Source organism: Mandrillus leucophaeus, unplaced genomic scaffold (genome assembly GCF_000951045.1).
Source record: "Mandrillus leucophaeus isolate KB7577 unplaced genomic scaffold, Mleu.le_1.0 Scaffold321, whole genome shotgun sequence".
Taxonomy (NCBI): Eukaryota; Metazoa; Chordata; class Mammalia; order Primates; family Cercopithecidae; genus Mandrillus; species Mandrillus leucophaeus.
This window is the reverse complement of record NW_012103377.1, coordinates 349,906-367,885: the sequence shown is the minus strand read 5'-3', so window position 1 is coordinate 367,885 and position 17,980 is coordinate 349,906. Positions and strand designations below refer to the sequence as shown.

Sequence of the window (17,980 nt, the reverse complement as noted above, 5' to 3'; positions counted from 1 at the left end):
AAAAAAAAAAAAAAAAAAAAAAAAAAAAAAAGAAAGAGAGAGAGAGAAAAGAAAAGAAAAGAAAAAGAGTCCATCTTGCTAACAGACTCACTCTCTTTCTGCACTGGTGGCTTTGAAGAAGCAAGCTGCCATGTTGTGAAAGGGCCTATGGAGAGGGCCACATGGCAAGGACCTGCAGGTGGCCTCTAGGAGCTGAGGGTGGCCTCTGGTCGACAACTGGTAAGAAGCTGAGCCCTTGATCTTACAGTCACAAGGAAATAAATTCTGGTAACAACCTGAGTGAGCCTGGAAGCAGATCTAACACCAGTCAAACTCCAGATGAGAACTGAGCCTGGGGTGACACCTTAAATGCAGCCTATGAGACTCATGACGTTTGCTCTTCAGAAGACATTTTTACAAAAATGAAAAGGTGAGTCATGGACTGGGAGAAAATATTTGTGAAATATAGGACTTGTATCTAGAATATATGAAGAACTCTCAAAACTCAGTAAGATGAACAACCCACCACTCAGTTAAATAAAGCAAAAATATTGAACAGACATTTCACCAAAGAAAATAAATACAAGGATGGCAAATAAACACAAGAGAAGATCCTCAATAACATTAGTCATTAGGGAAATACAAATGAAAACCACAATGAGATAACATTTCATACACACTAGAATGGCTAAAAAATGTTTTTTAATTGACCATACCAAGAGATGGTGAGAATGCAGAGCAACTGGAACGCTAATAAACTGCAGATAGGAATTTAAAGTGGTACAATCGCTTTGGAAAGCAGTTTGGCAGTTGGTTAAAAAGTTAAACACACATCTGCCGTACAGTCAAACAGGAGGCAATCACCAACCACGTTACGTTTAAATTCACACTATTGTGGGGTATGTTAGGCGTTTCTTGGTATTTACTTCAGATTCAAGCAACAATAAAAGGGTGATTGATCATCTTTGATTATGGCTATTAACAAGGCTTGGATTGTGGCTATTTTAAGGCATTTAAACTGTACCTTAGAAATACATACAATTCACAAAACATATGTATTTCATTTAATCTTTGCATCAACCCTATGAGGTAGTCAGGTGAAAGTAGACTTATCATTTCATGGAGGGGCAAATGGAGGCTCAGCGAAGTTAAGCAGCTTACCGAATGTCATACAACCAATTTACCATGATATTTGAGTGCAAATCAAACTCACCACTCTTTCTTCTACCTTGTTGACACCTGCTAGAAAACTACATGCTGATATGAATTCTTGTCTTTAAAACAAAATAGAAACTATTATTAAACACCCAGTAATTATTGCAACTAGTACTGTTTTTTTGTACAACTGATGTGCAAAAAAGGTGGCACAAGTTAAGCTTTTAAAATCTTACAGTTACATACTTATTGTATATACTATTTAGTTTTATATAAACTTTGCAATTACCTTCTGCTTATCACTAGCCAGTGATACTAGCTAATGATACTATTTTCTGTAAATGATTGTGATTGATGTTTGCTTTTTAAAATACGTTAAAGTTTTAGAACAGAGAGTATATATAAAGAAAAAGTATTCAGTAAATTACATCACAGATGGTACATGAATAAGGCAGATTCATTAAGGCGGCTCTTGAAAAATGTAGTCAGGGAAATTCTACACACTGTGGAAACAGATAATACAAACTTCCTTTTTGAAAAGGAAAATAGAAAATCAGAACCGAGATTCCCTTTAAAAAAAGTCAGTTTAAGGCCGGGTACAGTGGCTCATGCCTGTAATCCCAGCACTTTGGGAAGCTAAGGTGGGTAGATGGCTCAAGCCCAGGAGTTTGAGACCAGCCTGGGCAACATAGCGAAATCCCATCTCTACAAAACATACAAAAAATAGCCAGGCATGGTGGCACATGCCTGTGGTCCAAGCTACTTGGGAGGTTGAAGTGGGAGGATCAATCGCTTGAGCCTGGGAGGTTAAGACTGCAGTGAGCTGTGATCACACCACTGCATTCCAGCCTGGGTGACAGAGCGAGACCCTGTCTCAAAAAAAAAAAAAAAAAAAAAAGCAAAGCAAAGAAAGAAAAGGAAAAAGAAAAGAAAGGAAAAGGCAGTTTTAATGAAAAGGAGCCTATGAAACAATCTCCCAGACTTTTCCTTTATGTCAAGACAGAGGATTGATTCTCCATGCATCGGAATACATACAGCACCGTGTATGCGCATAGCTCCACAGCTGGACTAGCTAAGACCAAAGGTGCCAATTCTGATTGCTTTTTCACTTTATTCTGCTCTTTCTCTTGAAGTTTCATCACCCTTGTGACCTCACAAACAAGGTCAAAAAGCTAAGCGGTATGGGCAGAGTTTGTCATTACCTCTTCTAGAATTTGTACCCCAGCCCCTGTTTGGGCAGTTCTAAATTTGTAAAACACATTTTAGGCGATTATATTATGTCAAAAAATATGGCTAGTGTAGGAGATGGTAAGAGAGTCCAGTTATAGCTATAATCTAGGCCAGGCACAGTGGCTCCTGCCTGTAATCCCAGTACTTTGGGAGGCTGAGATGGCCAGATCACTTGAGGCCAGGAGTTCAAGACCAGCCTGGTCAACGTGGCGAAAGCAGTTCCACTAAAAATACAAAAGAAAAAAAAAAAAACCAAAAAACTATAATCTTGAAGAGCATTATCAGATACCAAATTCTGCTATGTTTGTCTTTTTTGAGGGCACGCTCAAGACAGTGCCACAAACAGGTAAATTGCTTACGACTCTTGAAACCAAACCCTTCTTGAAACTCTTGAAAGCAAACCCTTCTTGACCAAACCCTTCTTGAAATTCTTGACCAAACCCTTCAAAAAAGTAACGTTTTTCTTCTTTTCTTAAATGGTAATCAAACAGCAAGATTCTTAAAAATTCTCTGAACTTTTCTGCTAACAGTACAATGCTCCAACAATTACGATATTGGATAATCTCCCTGCCACTCCTTCTAACCACTGCCAACAGTTGCTCTTATGCAGTGGTACTCAAAGTGTGGTCCCAGGACTAGTAGCAGCAGCAGCATCACCTGGGAACACACCATCACGCCAGGCTAATTTTTGTATTTTTAGTAGACATAGGGTTTCACCATGTTGGCCAGGTTGGTCTTGAACTCCTGACCTCAAGTGATCTGCTCGCGTCGGCCTCCCAAAGTGCTGGGATTACAGGCATGAGCCACCGCACCCGGCCTGATATTTGAAGTTCTAAATAAAGAAATTTCCAACAGAAGTACCCTGGCTAGGTACTCATCAACATCACGGATTTTCTTATATAATTTCCCAGAGTTATCACCTAAGGTTAGGGGGCAGAATTTCTCTTCTAAAGATCAGGAGTTCATCTTTGTTCCATCTCACTCTCCCTCTAATGACCTGTATTCCACAGAATCCGCCACACGGTTATTTCAAAATACACCACCATCTTATTACTGCTTAAACTGCTTGGCAGTAGGCAACGCACAGGTGCCCAATTTCACCCAGTTAGCTTGATACCAGCTCAAAATACCAGAACAAACTCTCTCTGCTTCTATTTCCAGAGGAAGAACTACTTCTCTTGTCCCAAACTGTCTTTCTTTTTTTTTTTTTTTTTGAGATGGAGTTTCATTCTTGTTGCCCAGGCTAGAGTACAGTGGCTCAATCTCAGCTCACTGCAACCTCTGCCTCCCAGATTCAAGCAATTCTCCTGCCTCAGCCTCCCAAGTAGCTGGGACTACAGACATGCACCACCACACCTGGCTAATTTTATATTTTTAGTAGAAACAGGGTTTCATCATGTTGGCCAAGGTGGTCTCAAACTCCTGACTTCAGGTGATTCGCTTGCCTCCAAATTTTCATTCATTCACTCACAAAATATTTATTGAGCACACAGTATGCAACAAGTGTTTCTCTAGATACTGATAAAACAGTAGTGAGCATGGCATAGTCCTGCCACTACAGAAGATCACAGCTACTGTCTGTCTGAGCATGTTTTCACTTAGCTCCATGGCCTGCTGTGGACCATGATTCATAAGAGAGTTTGTTGCGGTAGGCAAAGCAGGGGTTTGAGGCGAAATGGACTTGGGGGTCAAATCCCAGCTCTACCCAGTCAGCTAGGACATCTGACAAGTTACTTTTCAGTTCTGTAAGTCTCCTTTGCCTCCTCTTCAGAAAGGATACAATAATAGTTATCTCATATGGTCTTTGCAAAGAATACACAGCATCACATTGAGCAGATATATACAGATATATAGTAAGTTCTACTTCCCTTTCCTTTCCCTAGAAAGGTAGAGGCCCTTTCAGTTTGGGCCTGATGCTCATCCTTTAACTTTAGGTGAAGTCTGTTTTCTTCATGACCACCTGGACTTTTTTTTTTTTTTTTTTTTGAAACGGAGTCTTGCACTATTGCCTAGGCTGGAGTGCAGTGGTGCGATCTCGGCTCACTGCAACCTCTGCCTCCCGGGTTCAAGCAATTCTCCTGCCTCAGACTCCTGAGTAGCTGGGATTACAGGTATGTGCCACCATGCCTGGCTAATTTTTTGTATTTTTAGTAGAGACGAGGTTTCACCATGTTGGCCAGGCTGGTCTCTAACTCCTGACCTCAGGCGATCTGCCCACCTCGGCCTCCCAAAGTACTAGAGTTACAGGCATGAGCCACCATGCCTGGCTGGCCACCTGGACTTTTCTTTGGCATCCCTTGGATATATTGCTTGGTTGGTATTTCTGTGTGTGGTCTCCAGACCACTAACTTTAGAATCACCCTGACTGTCTGTTTAAAATGCAGATGCCTTGCCTGGGCCCATCCCAGATTTGGGAAGAAGGGAATGAAACAGGAAATCTACTTGTTTAACAAGCTTACCAGGTGATTCTTTGTACACTGAAGCCTGGAAACAACAGCTTTGGCTGCTCTGTACTACCTCCCCAACCTTGTTTTGCCTTTTTCAAAAGCAACTCACACAAAAGCTTCCTAACTCTGCCTACTCTGCTTCTCACTTCACTCTATTGAAGGCTATTCTTATAGGAAGCACAGTGTCATGGTTGAGAGGTCAAGCTCTAAGACAAATAGATTTGAGACCAAATCCCAACTTTACCACTTACCAATGGTTCTCCCAGTGTGATCCCTGGAGCAGTAGCATCACCTGGAAACTTGTTAGAGATGTAACTTCTTGGGCCCCACCCTAGTTGGACCGAATCAGAAACTCTAGGAGTGGAGCCCACCCATTTGGGTTTTAAGAAGCCCTCCAGCAGATTCTAATGCAGGCTCCAGTGTGAACCACTGCCATTTACTAGTGAATGACCTTGTGCAGATTCACAACTTCTCTAAGCCTTCATTTCCTCCTCTGTGAAATACTAAAACTACTAATCACACAGAGTTGTGATAGTGAAATGACATGATACATATAAAGACCTTAGTACATAGTAAGTACTTAATAAATATCCATTATTATTATTAGGCAAACTGTTCTTCATTCCATGGATTCTTTCAAGTTTGGGGGGTTTGTTTTTTTTTGGTTGTTTGTTTGTTTTTTTGTTTTTTTGCAGCGGCAACTAGAAACCATTGAGTTATGCCGTGTTCTTTTTATTTTATTTTATTATTATTTTTTGAGACAGAGCCTCACTCTGTCACCCAGGCTGGAGCGCATTGGTGCGATCTCAGCTCACTGCAACCTCCACCTTCTTGGTTCAAGTGATTCTCTCACCTCTGCCTCCCAAGCAGCTGGGATTACAGGTGCCTGCCATCATGCCTGGCTAATTTTTGTATTTTTAGTAGAGATGGGGTTTCACCATGTTGGCCAGGCTGGTCTCGAACTCCTGACCTCAAGTGATCTGCCTGCCTCAGCCTCCCAAAGTGCTGGGATTACAGGCGTGAGCCACCGCACCTGGCCGAGTTATGCCATGTTAAATGGCTTAAAGTTTACCTGTTCAACTAGTCTTGTTTATCACCCCATCCCAATCAACTAAAACAACACTCACTTACTCCTACACAGCTCTCTATTTCTGGGTCTTCACTATTCCCCTTCTACCTGCCTGCAATACCTTTGCATCTTCTGCCTACAGAGTCCAAATCTTACTTCTCTTAAAAGGTCTGTTCTGCTTCCTCCCGGAAGTCTTGCCTGATCACTTAGGCCAAATGAATCTGCCATTCTCTAAGAATCAATTATCATCTGTGTTGCAGGTTTTAACGCCTAAGCACCTGCATACATGCTATTAATGTTTTTTATTTCACATCTAGTTGTCTTGTCTCCTGAAAAACAGATGGTACCTTATAATTCTTTCCAAATCTCTCCCCTATCCATCCTCTGGCACAATGCTAAAGGGATGAATGAATGAACAAACTTCTATAGCACACCCCACTCTTTTTAAGGCACACTTGAAATTTTTTTTAAAAATGCATACTTTAAAGAATGGTAATAATTATAGTAGCTTAGGTTTGTATATGCCTTCATGGTTTTAAAAATGCTTTGGAACTTTCAACGAATCTAGTTATCACAGAAACCTTGTGAGGTAGGTATTGTTGTCCCTGTTTTGAGGAAACAGATTGAGACCTTTCTAGTGATTTGCCCAAGGCTGTAGAACTAACAAGTGATAAAACCGGGGCTCAAACTCCCCGTATTCTGATGCATCTTTTTCTTGGCTCCTTTGGTTGGTCTGGTTTATCACTGCTAGTGTTTACCCTTCTTTACCCTTGCACTGTGTTATAATCTCTAAGTTCAACTCTCTGCTTGAAAGCAAGTGCTGCTCCTTAATGATGGGCCTTTCTGATACTTTTTTTTTTTTTTTTTTTTTGAGATGGAGTCTTGCTCTGTCGCCCAGGCTGGAGTGCAGTGGCACAATCTTGGCTCACTGCAATCGCCACCTCCCGGGTTCAAGCGGTCCTCCCACCTCAGCCTTCCAAAGTGAGTAGCTGGTACTACAGGCGTGCGCCACCACACCTGGCTAATTTTTGTATTTTTAGTAGAGATGGGGTTTCACCATATTGGCCAGGCTGGTCTCGAACTCCTGACCTCAAGGTGATCCACCCACCTCAGTCACCCAAAGTGCTGGGATCACAGGCATGACGCTCTCGGCCCCTTTCTGATACTTTAAATGTCAAGACAGGACCCATTTGAGAAAAAAAAGGTACAGCCTCACCTGGTGTTCCTAAGCGGGCCTGAGCAATGGTCAGTTTTTCATGGGGCGCTCGACACTGGCAGTTGGTTTCATCAGCAAATGGGGCAGGTGCGGTCAGGGTCTAGAAGGGAGAAAAAGAAAGGGAATACAGTCTGACGAACTTTCCTTTGGCACTAACTTGCTCTGAAGTTTTATTCCTGTTGGCTACACAGGTGTGATTAAGAAGTCAAATATATCCGCGGAGTCTTTCAGAGCAATACTGTACTGTTAGACATAAAAATAGGGCATCATCACTGAAACCTTTTTGTATGTTTTTTACGGACGCTTCAGAAATAGCAAAAGCTCTTCAGTGTCTATAGTATGCCAGGTACTAGATGAGATACTCTGCTGTTATCTCTTTTAGGTTTCACAGCCCCCTGTGATGAATAGATACTTCTATCCTTCTAGAGCATAGGATAATACTATCCCTATTTCACAAAAAGGAAACTGAGGCTCATTAGGGTTAAGAAATATGCCAAGTCATGCCCTTGGAAAGTCACAATGCCCAGTTTCGAACATTTCACAACCAACGAGGGCAGTCTTCAAACATTTAGACTCACCCACACCCAGGAGACTCGGCTGGAAAGAATGCCATACTCAGAAGCGTGGTGCGACATCTCCTATGTTTCACACACACCAGCTTGGCCAATGACAAACTCTGATGTCTCTTTCAATGCAAAGGCCAAAGCTGTTATCTGAGCCTTGGGAAGGCTTAAAAGCTCAGTAATTCGGGCAGGCTGCAGATGACTGCTACTGTGGTAGCTTCAACAGCGACCAGCGGCTAGAGGCCCCGCCCCAGGCAGCTCGGACTGGGGCTCTGGGGAACGCTGTGAGAAAGATGTAGTCACTTGGAAGCCTGCCCAGAAAGTGGCCCTGCATTTTTTAGCCAGCCTCTTAAAATGAAAACCTCACTCTCTCCAGACAAAGCAAGCGGTGTTTTTGTAAACAAGGCAAATGCAATCCAGGGTTGTCCATTCATAGTCTTTGAACTGTGCTGTGATCGCAGTCACCACTACATCATCTTTGTAATTTTTAAAGCTAAAGTGGATTAGTCACAGTAAACATTATTCAGAGCGCTGCATCAATTGTTTCTTAGAGATGGAGACAGGTTAAGATGTGTTCCTTAACCTGGGGACACTAGACTGAAGAATGATCTATACATTTGGACAGGGGCTGTGACTCACTTCTGCCATTTATTTATCCATTTGCTCACTCATTCAAATATGTGACAGGCACTATCTTGGAATCTGGGGATAGAAGTAGGGATAAGACCAATAATCCCTGCCCTTGGGGAGCCCCCATTCTCTGCACTGACGAGAACTGATCCCTCCCCATCCCCATCCCCTCTCCCCATTGCAGTCCCTTCCACCCTAGAAGCTCAATGTTGTCTGGAGGCCTGCCAGTTATCTGAGATTTTCTTGGCCCTCACTTTCTCCTTCAGGGCTCTGGAAGCAAACCAAGACTTGGGACAAGGATTCAGGAAACTTAGGTTCACTATTGGTTCTTTTTCAGATACATTATGGTGACCTCATAGGCTATGGTAGACCACAGTGGCATTTGTAATGTGGCAAAGGAGTGCAGTGAAAAGAACAAAAACTCTGTAGCCACAAACCCAGGGTTCAGATCCCCTCTCCAGCACTTACTGGCCATGTATTTTAATTTGGCTCTTCTGGTTGAGGGGAACTGACACTCACTAACATTAGCTCAAAGGATGGAGGATTTCTTTTAAGACTACCCTGGAACTAAAACTGGAAAAGGAGGAAAGGGCAGAACGTGGCCCCGGAGAGAGTGCTCTGCACCAGCCTGGCTGCTCTCTGCACATGATCCTTTCTGTCCCACCCCCATTGACTCCATTTCCTTCCACTACATTAAAGCCACTGCTTGCTTTCCACTGCCTCACAGCTTCAGCTCTAATAGGCCGGTCCATCATGGCCTCCTCAGCCTCTCTTCACAACACTCATTTAACAACTTTCCATTGTGCCTTTCAGCCCTAGCCTCCTACCAACTTATTGCCTCTTTCCATGTTTCCTAATTCAAATTCCTAAGGGAGAATCTGATTGGCCAAATTCATCTTTTCAAATCAGGCCTTAACCAGGATTGGCTGGCATTGGGTCAGGCGCCCACCCTGGGGCCCAACAGATGTGGTGAGGAAAGTCATGGGTGGCCCACCGCTACCACTTCAGAAGGAGCTATACTTGAGGCAGGAAATATTTTTGACTTTGTGTGCTTAAAAGCAAGTTCCTTAACTTATTTGAACCTCAGTTTCACCTGTAAAATGGGCTATTCATCTTGCAAGGCTGTTGTGAAAAACAGAGATAATATGTGTAACATACCTGGTACTTAATAAACTGTAGCTATTTTTACTGCTATTATTATTCACTATTATATATAATATTATATAATAATAGATAATATAGTTACCCATAGAAACAAGCAAATTGACTTGTTTTTATTTACTTTATTTATTTTTTTGAGACGGAGTCTCACTCTGTCTCCCAGGTTGGAGTGCAGTGGTGTGATGTCACCTCACTGCCACATCCCTCTCCTGGGTTCAAGTGATTCTCCTGCCTCAGCCTCCCAAGTAGCTGGGACTACAGGTATGCACTACCACACCCGGCCGCAAACTGACTTATGAATGGACTTTTAGCACACAACCCAACTGGGTAAATGGACTGGCAAGTGGGATTAGCTCATATTAATGATTCATTACCTGTTAATATATGTGCACAATGAACCTTTTTCACATGACCTAAAATAAATTACTATTTGGAGATCTTGTATGCGCTAGTCACAAAGTTTATTAAAGAGGAGATAGTGTTGCCATTTTCCAAGAACGGTGTGTTCTTGAGGGTATGAAATCTGTTAATAAAAACAGGGATAGGGAAAGTTGTAAAGCAACAATAGTTACTCAAAGGGGAAGAAAAGGTTTATATGCACTGTGCATTTCGTTCTTAATTATTATGGCCTAGAAGTAGAAAAGAAGGAGAAACAAAGAGATGGAAGGCAGAGAGAATGCCTAAGTGTGTGAATGTGTTTGTGTTTGCATGTGTGCAGAGGTGACTATCTTTAACAGCAGTTGATATGAAGAAGAGCTATTTCTTGTTATGTATAAAGCAATGTGCTCAGAATGGGGAGAATGCAAAAATAAATGAGCCACAGCCTTGCTCTCCAGAACATTGCTTTCTAAAGCACAGCAGGATACTTCTAGAGTTGATCAAGCTCTGCATTCAGGAAGACTTTGGTTAAGGCCCAGCTACTACCAACCAGCCCTGTGACCTGAGACAAAATTTTGTCTGTCCAAACACCCCAGATTACAATTAAAAAAAAACAAAAACAAACTCTTTCTCTGAGCCAGAACAAATCATTTGCTTTATAAAAAATTCTATGCTCCTTAGGTTCTGCCTCTTCCATATACTAGAGCCACATCAACTTCAGGACAATGTCAGTAAGATAGAGGCTTCTGGGAGGGGCAGGGACTGAGCTAACTTCACCATTTGCCAAAGCTGAAATGCTTCCAGGGATCCTCTGGTGTAGACCCTACATAAAACTGAGGCCTGATAACATAAAGTAATAGCTAAATCTTTACGTACCTACTTAGTGCCATGTATCCATCGATATACTAAGCACTTTAAATGTATTTGCTCATTTAATTTGTACAACACCTCTGTGAGGTAGATATTATCGTCACCGAACCAGTTTTCAAGGTGACACCAAGTGACAGCAAGAAGCAACAGCAGTGGTAGATCCCTCAAACTCAGTTACCTTTTTGGCTCCCTGTGAGCTGAGGAAACCCTCAGGATTTTTAGACTATAAGGATGGAGAAACCTCAAAAAGGAGATACATGATTTCCTGATAGAGAAGGGGGTACTCAAATAATTAACTGAAGAAATAAAAACATGTAACCATATTTTTGCCCAGACTTAGTGAAGCGGGTCAAATGACTTACTTGTAGTTATTTGCAAGCCTCAGGTTAGATTATAAATCAGCCAGATCACATTTTGTAGTGTGTATTAGCACATGATATATGTTTAATATGATGCTAGCTGTTTGGAGGGTAGAGAAATGGAGGAGAGAGATAAGAAAGGAACAGAATTGGCTTTGCAGCAGCAATCTTCTAAAATGAAGAATGACCCTTTTAGAATGGGAGAAAGTATTAGTTTGAAAAGGCATGTTCAGTTTTCAATAATTTCATATTTGGGGAAACCACTACTCTTTTGAGCATGAAAATAATAGAAACCAAGCTTCTGAACTGGTGAAGATCATCAGAAGACAAGACTATGCCCCTCTAGAGAGCCATATTCCAAATTTGGGGTTCGGTTGGCACATGAGATTTTTATGTTTAGCAGAAGACAGCAAGGATCATAAAGGGTTAAGAAGCCCTGGCCCAGTGCCCTGAACCTCACATATGCAAGGGCCTTGCCAGACCAGAGACTTGGAGCTAGATTGCAATAAAACTTCTTTCTACCTAATTGAAGATTTCAGAATACTCAGTCACTACAATGTGAATATGTTACCTATTTGTCACACAAGTTCTGGTTATATAAACTATGCCACAGAATCATACCAAAGCCACATTTCATCAGGCTTTTAAAGAAGACATTATATGTTGGGTATTTCATGTATAGAATCCCTTCAGTTGGATATTGTCAAATATTTACTTAAAACAAAAGCTATAAGGTACTGGACAATGGACAATGCAAATATTACTTAAGTGAAAAAAAATGGTTGCTAGAATCTGCATTTATGCAATGTACATCACTGACTGACAACTGGACCAATCAGACAACAAGCTAATCAACCAATCAGAACTTAGCACAGTACTGCTGATGGTGATAGGCCAACCGCAGAGTTGCTTGTTTAAGTGAAGCTATTCTTAACTCCAGTGGGGCAATCCTGTCAGACGGCCTGAGTTCATATCCTATCTCCATTATTTAATATCCCTTTCCCTATTTTTACATTTGATTTTTAGCAAATTGCTGGTTCTTAACCTCTCAAGCCTTAGTATCCTTGTCTATGAAAGGAGGATAAGCTGTTGTGAGGATTAACTAAAAGAATATGTGGATAATAAATATCTTCCCTTTTGCCTCTCCAGAATCCACTCTCTTTCTACCCTTCTCTATGCTTTTCCTCTGCTCTTTTCTGTATGGCTTCCCCAGTGACTGCACCAATGGGATCTCTGCCTCCTGCTTCCAGTTGGACTGGGAAGTGTGCGCAACAGTGGAGGGCAGGACAAGAGTGAGTTCAGGGTATTTGTCTCCCTGGCTTCCTCTCTGCTAGGAAGCAGTGTGTTGGTTCTGTCCTTTTACCAAAATTCGCAGCTTCTGTGAGGGGGCCCTCTTTATAGAGCTGTCTGTGTGAGGTTCTGGTAACCACACTCACCCCTTACCCCTACCAGTCTGGGGGATGGCAACTCCCCATTGTTTCTAGGCCACGGATACTATACTATTCCTTGAGGTTTCCTTAAACCCTGCCCATACCTTTATAACTACTACCTTTATTAAACTCTCTTTAAATTTCACCTTTAGAGTGAGCCATCTGTGTCTTGACAGAGCCTTGGTTAATACAGTGTCTATAACAGTTTGTCAGGCTCCAACATTAGCTAGAAAATGCTGATGAGGTATGTTAGAAGCACAGAAATCAATTGAAAAGTGAATTACCCAGAGTAACTAAAGTTATAACCATCTCAAGAATGTCTTTAGTAGAAAAGAATTTTACAAAAGATAAGAACAGGACTTCAGAAAGAATCTACTTCTTCCCGGTAGGCCTTTTGCTATGAAACTCATCAGCTTTAGAACCACAAATTCAGAATTACAAAAAGACGTCACAAAATCTCATCCAGCAGCCTCATACTGTTAGGTTTATATTTACTTGTTTCTGAACATATTTTTAAAGCCTTATTTATTATGGAATCAGAATATTTTGTCTTTTGAAGATAGAGAGGACAGAAAAAAATAGATAATATAGTTGACCATGGGCCCAACACACACGAATCACTGGATTCTTAGACTGTGTCATTGATTATATAGACTCTTAAATCAGGCAGCTGGTGCAAAGTCGTCACCAATAAATGTCACTGGAGAGAAGAAAAAAGAGGCCCAGTATGTGGTTCAGCACCAAGAAATATCCATTTTTTTCATTTAGTTATGTATGGTATGCACATGTTATAAGTAACAGGCACTATTGAAAACAGCAAGACAGATACGTATGTACTGACAGAGAATGATATCTAAGATATTTTGTTGAACGCAAAAAGCAAGTCACAAAGCAATATGTATAATATGTATGTATACGTGCTATCTAGTATGATGTCATTTATAGTAAAAAGAGAGAGAAAGGGGAAGAGAGAGAGAAAGAAGAGAGAGGTAATTGTGTAGAAATAGCTTAGGGCTGGGCGCAGTGGCTCACGTCTGTAATCCCAGCACTTTGGGAGGCTGAGGTGGGTGGATCGCCTGAGGTCAGGAGTTCAAGACCAGCCTGGCCAACATGGTGAAACCCCATTTCTACTAAAAATACAAAAATTAGCTGAGTCTGATGGTACATGCCTGTAATCCCAGCTACTCGGAAGGCTGAGGCAGGATAATTGCTTGAACCTGGGAGGCGGAGGTTGCAGTGAGCTGAGATCATGCCACTGCACTCCAGCCTGGGCGACAAGAGTGAAACTGTCTCAAAAAAAAAAAAAAAAGAAAAGAAAAAGAAATAGTTTAGAACTGTGCTAATATGGTAGCCATTAGTCACATGTGGCTATTTAAATTCAAATTATAATTAATTAGAATTAAATAAAATTAAAAGCAGTTTGTCATTCACATTAGCCACATTTCAGGTGCTCAATAACCCATATGACTACTGGGTACTGGGTACAATATTGGGCAGTGCAGATATAGAACATTTCTATCATCACAGAAGGTTCTACTGGACAGCACTGGACTTGAATGATACACATTGAATTGTTAATTGGGGTTACCTCTTGGGAAGAAGATAATATTTTGGGAGAAGAGATGAAGGGATTTCATTGTTTATTCCATATATGTCTGTCATTCTGTTTTATTTTTAAAATGAGAATGCATTCATGCAATGTTCATAATGCAAAAATGAATTTAAAGAAATATCTCCTCTTCTTTAAATTCAGAGAGGCAGAAAATTTAATCAAGGTTCAGGTGTCCCAAATGGGGCAGAGGTGGAGGAGAGAGGCCTATATTAAGAGAAGAGGAGTATTTTGAAAAATAAAAACTATTACCCAAAAATTAACTGTTAAATGATATGATTTGCAGGTATATGGAATATTTAAAACTCATCTGAGTTTTTAAAAATGTTTAAATTACTTTCGTGGTATCTACCCATCATTCATTTTTCTAACATCAGACAAACATTTTTTGAGTCCTTGCAGTGTGCCAGGCACTGTTCTAGCTTCTGAGGATATATCAGGGAACAAAACAAAACAAAAAATTTTGCCCTCATAATACTTAAAGATAATAAACAAGCAACAAAAAAGAACATAAAACATGTAGTATTTTAGTTAAAGGGTGATTACGTGTTATAGAAAAAAATAAGGCAAGGAAAGGGAATAGGGAGTGTTGGGGGTATCACTGTAAATAGGATAGTCAGAGAAGTTGATGTATGTGTAAATATATAAAGGATCAAGTGAGCCATGCGGAGAAAGAGCATTCCTGGCAGAGAAAACAGCAAGGGCAAAGGCCATGAGGCAGGAACATGCCTGGCTTCTTCCAGGAATAACTAGAAGGCCAGTATGCTTGGAGGAAGCGAGCAAAAAAGAAAAGATGTAGCCGGAGGTGAGGCAGGAAGAAAGGAGATGAGAGGCACCCAGTCGTGTGAGCCTTTTAGGACACTGTAAAGACTGGCTTTCACTCTAGGGAGATGGGAGCCATCAGAGCGTTTTGTTTTGTTTCGTTTTTGAGACGGAGTCTCACTCTGTCGCCCAGGGTGGAGTGCAGTGGTGCGATCTCGGCTCACTACGACCTCTGCCTCCTGGGTTCAAGCGGTTCTCCTGCCTCAGTCTCCCAACTAGCTGGGACTACAGGCATGCGCCACCCCACCCGGCTAATTTTTGTATTTTTAGTAGAGACAGGGTTTCGCCATGCTGATCTTGAACTCCTAACCTCAGGTGATCCACCTGCTTCAGCCTCCCAAATTGCTGGGCATCAGAGCGTTTTGAACAAGGCATGATAATGATCTGGCTTAGCTTTAATAAGACCGTCTGGCTAATGTGTTGAGAATAAACTGTAAGAGGTCAAAGGTAGAAACAAGAAAACCACTGAGGTGTCTGGTGTAATAATCAGGCAAAAGAAAACAGAGGCAGGGGTCAGGGTGATCGCAGTGGAGGTGGTAAGAAGTGGCCAGATTCTGGGTAGATTTTGGATATATAAAACTTGAAATAGATTGGATGTAGGATGTGAAAGAATGAGACGAGTCAGGATAATTCCAAAGCTGCTGGCCTGAAGAACTGGAAAGATGGCATTGCCATTCCCTAGGAGGGGTAAAACACTGAAAGAGTAGATCTAGGGGTGGGAGGGACAACAAGGAATTAACAATTTCATTCTCACAGATTTGGTTTGACATACCTATTAGATCTCCAAGTGGAGATGTCAGGTAGACAGTTGGATGTATAAGTCTGGTGTTTGGGAGAAAGGACTAACTAGAGATGCAGGTTTAGAAACTGACAGAGTATGTGATATATAAAGCCATTAGACTAGATTCACTCATTCAGCTAAGGGCATGGAGGCAGGCAGGAGAGTGGTCCAGGTCATCAGATGAGGAAACATTGTATATTTAAGCTCAGTCTCTCCCTGCTATTAGGGAAGCTCTAAGAAAGCAAGGACTTGGTCTGTCTACTCATTGCTGTATCCCTATTCACTAGGCAGTACCTGGCATATAGAAGGTCCTTAAGAATATTTGTTGAATGGGGGAATTTAAAGTCACAGGAGAGAGAATGATAATTGATAAAGACAAATATAGACTTTAAACTCAATAATAAAATAAATATATTGTCAATCTTTCATAGCTTTTTCTTATCATCATCATAATATATATCATAGAAAATTTGGGAAAGTTAAGAGAGGAAAATAAAAGTTACCAATAATTCTTTCTACTTCCCAGAGACAACCATAGTTAGCTTTCTATATTTCATTTCAGGCTTTCTGGTATGGCATATATACATATTAACAAGTTTGGAATCTTGCTGGATAGACAGGTTTTTTTTCACTCAATATATCATGATTATCTTATCATGTCATTTAAATAGTTTTCAACCTCACTAATTTTGATAGCTGTAAAACATTTCACTGAAAAAGAACCCTAATTTAAATACTTCTCTATCATTGAATATTAAATTATTTATATTTCACTAATATAAATAACATTCTAAACATAATTCTGAACCTCTGATTATTTCCTTATGATAGATGCCTAGAAACTGAATTACTTAGATCAGGGGTATGAACATTTTAAAGATAAATATTTGAAGAACATTTCAACATGTATTGGTAAATTACCTCCTACAAAAGCTGTATCATTTATACTCACATTACAATGTATGAAAGCACCTATCTTGCTGCCATCTCACTGGCATTGAGTATTACCTTTGTCAGTTTTATAGACCAAAAAATGGTAGCATGCTGTTTCAATTTGCATTATTTTGATTACAAAAAGATTGAACATTTTTCAAATGTTTATTAGCCATTTGTATTTTCTTCAGAGAACAATCTGTCCTTTGCCCATTTTTCTATTGTTGAGAATACGTACTTTGAAGTTGGTTAAAAGCAAAACAATAGCACAGTTTAAAAATTATCTTAAATATCTTTTAAAGACACATTTTCCAGGCTGGGCTCAGTAGCTCACGCTTGTAATCCTAGCTCGTTGGGAGGCAGAGGCAGGCAGATCGCCTGAGTTCAGGAGTTCGAGAGCAGCCTGGGGACCATGGCGAAACCCTCTCTCTACAAAAAATTAGCGGGGCATGGTGGCGCACGCCTGTAGTCCCAGCTACTCTGGAGGCTGATGTGGGAGGACTGCTTGGTCCCAGGAGGTCAAGGCTGCAATAAGCTGTGATTGCATGCCACTGCACTCCAGCCTGGGTGACAGAGTGAGATCTTGTCTCAAAAAAAAAAAACAACAACACGCATTTTCCAACTTTATTTGGAGTTCCCACATAATAACTTCATTTTGTAAACCAGTAAACCAGTGCCTGAATGCTCACATCTTGGTCAGCCTAGTACATACTGCCTTTCTGGTGATCAGAGATCAGAATTTTTATTATGCCCTGGAGATACAGGCTTCCTTAAAACACTGACCACTCATAAACCATAACTCCATCTCATGTGGCCACTTTCCAACCTCACAGCAGTGAGTGAACATCAAATAGCTAGAAGACTCATAGTACTATAAGTAAAATCACATTTCATTGATTCTAAAATGCACATTTCTCCTCACATTTTAACATCTCTGAGAGTAGGAGGGATCTTACAATAGATATTATCTTAAAATCAGTGTCGGCCATTTTTTCCACATTGTAACACCTTTGAAATGGAAGTGCAACTTACCATGAATAACCTCTTAGACTCATGAAATACAAAGATGCTATTAACAATAGAAAACAATCTTTACCGAGAGATAAAAATTCCACATTCTAAATAATTTTTTTCTTAGGCAATTGAACTTAAGGAATTTATAGTGAACATCAGTAACAATGTTATATCATATTCATATCCCAACTCCTTCCCCAAAGGACTTGAGGTGACTTAAAAAATAAAATTTGAAAGTTTAAAATAATAGTTGCAAGATCTGGGGTGAGGAGGAGAAATACGTTTTTTTGTTTGTTTATTTTTGTTTTTCTTTCTTTCTTTTTTTTTTTTTTTT

At 40.7% G+C, this 17,980-nt stretch overlaps 1 protein-coding gene across 3 annotated transcripts in view; it reads right to left on the bottom strand.

The window, feature by feature from the left end:
- PCYT1B (phosphate cytidylyltransferase 1, choline, beta) overlaps positions 1-17,980 on the bottom strand; it is a 144,368-nt gene that overhangs the window by 62,317 nt on the left and 64,071 nt on the right. For all 3 annotated transcript variants that reach the window (XM_011987996.1, XM_011987995.1, XM_011987997.1), the window contains exon 2: positions 7,097-7,196. In XM_011987996.1, coding sequence (XP_011843386.1) covers positions 7,097-7,196 — 100 coding nt within the window. The remainder of the gene's footprint in view (positions 1-7,096; positions 7,197-17,980) is intronic.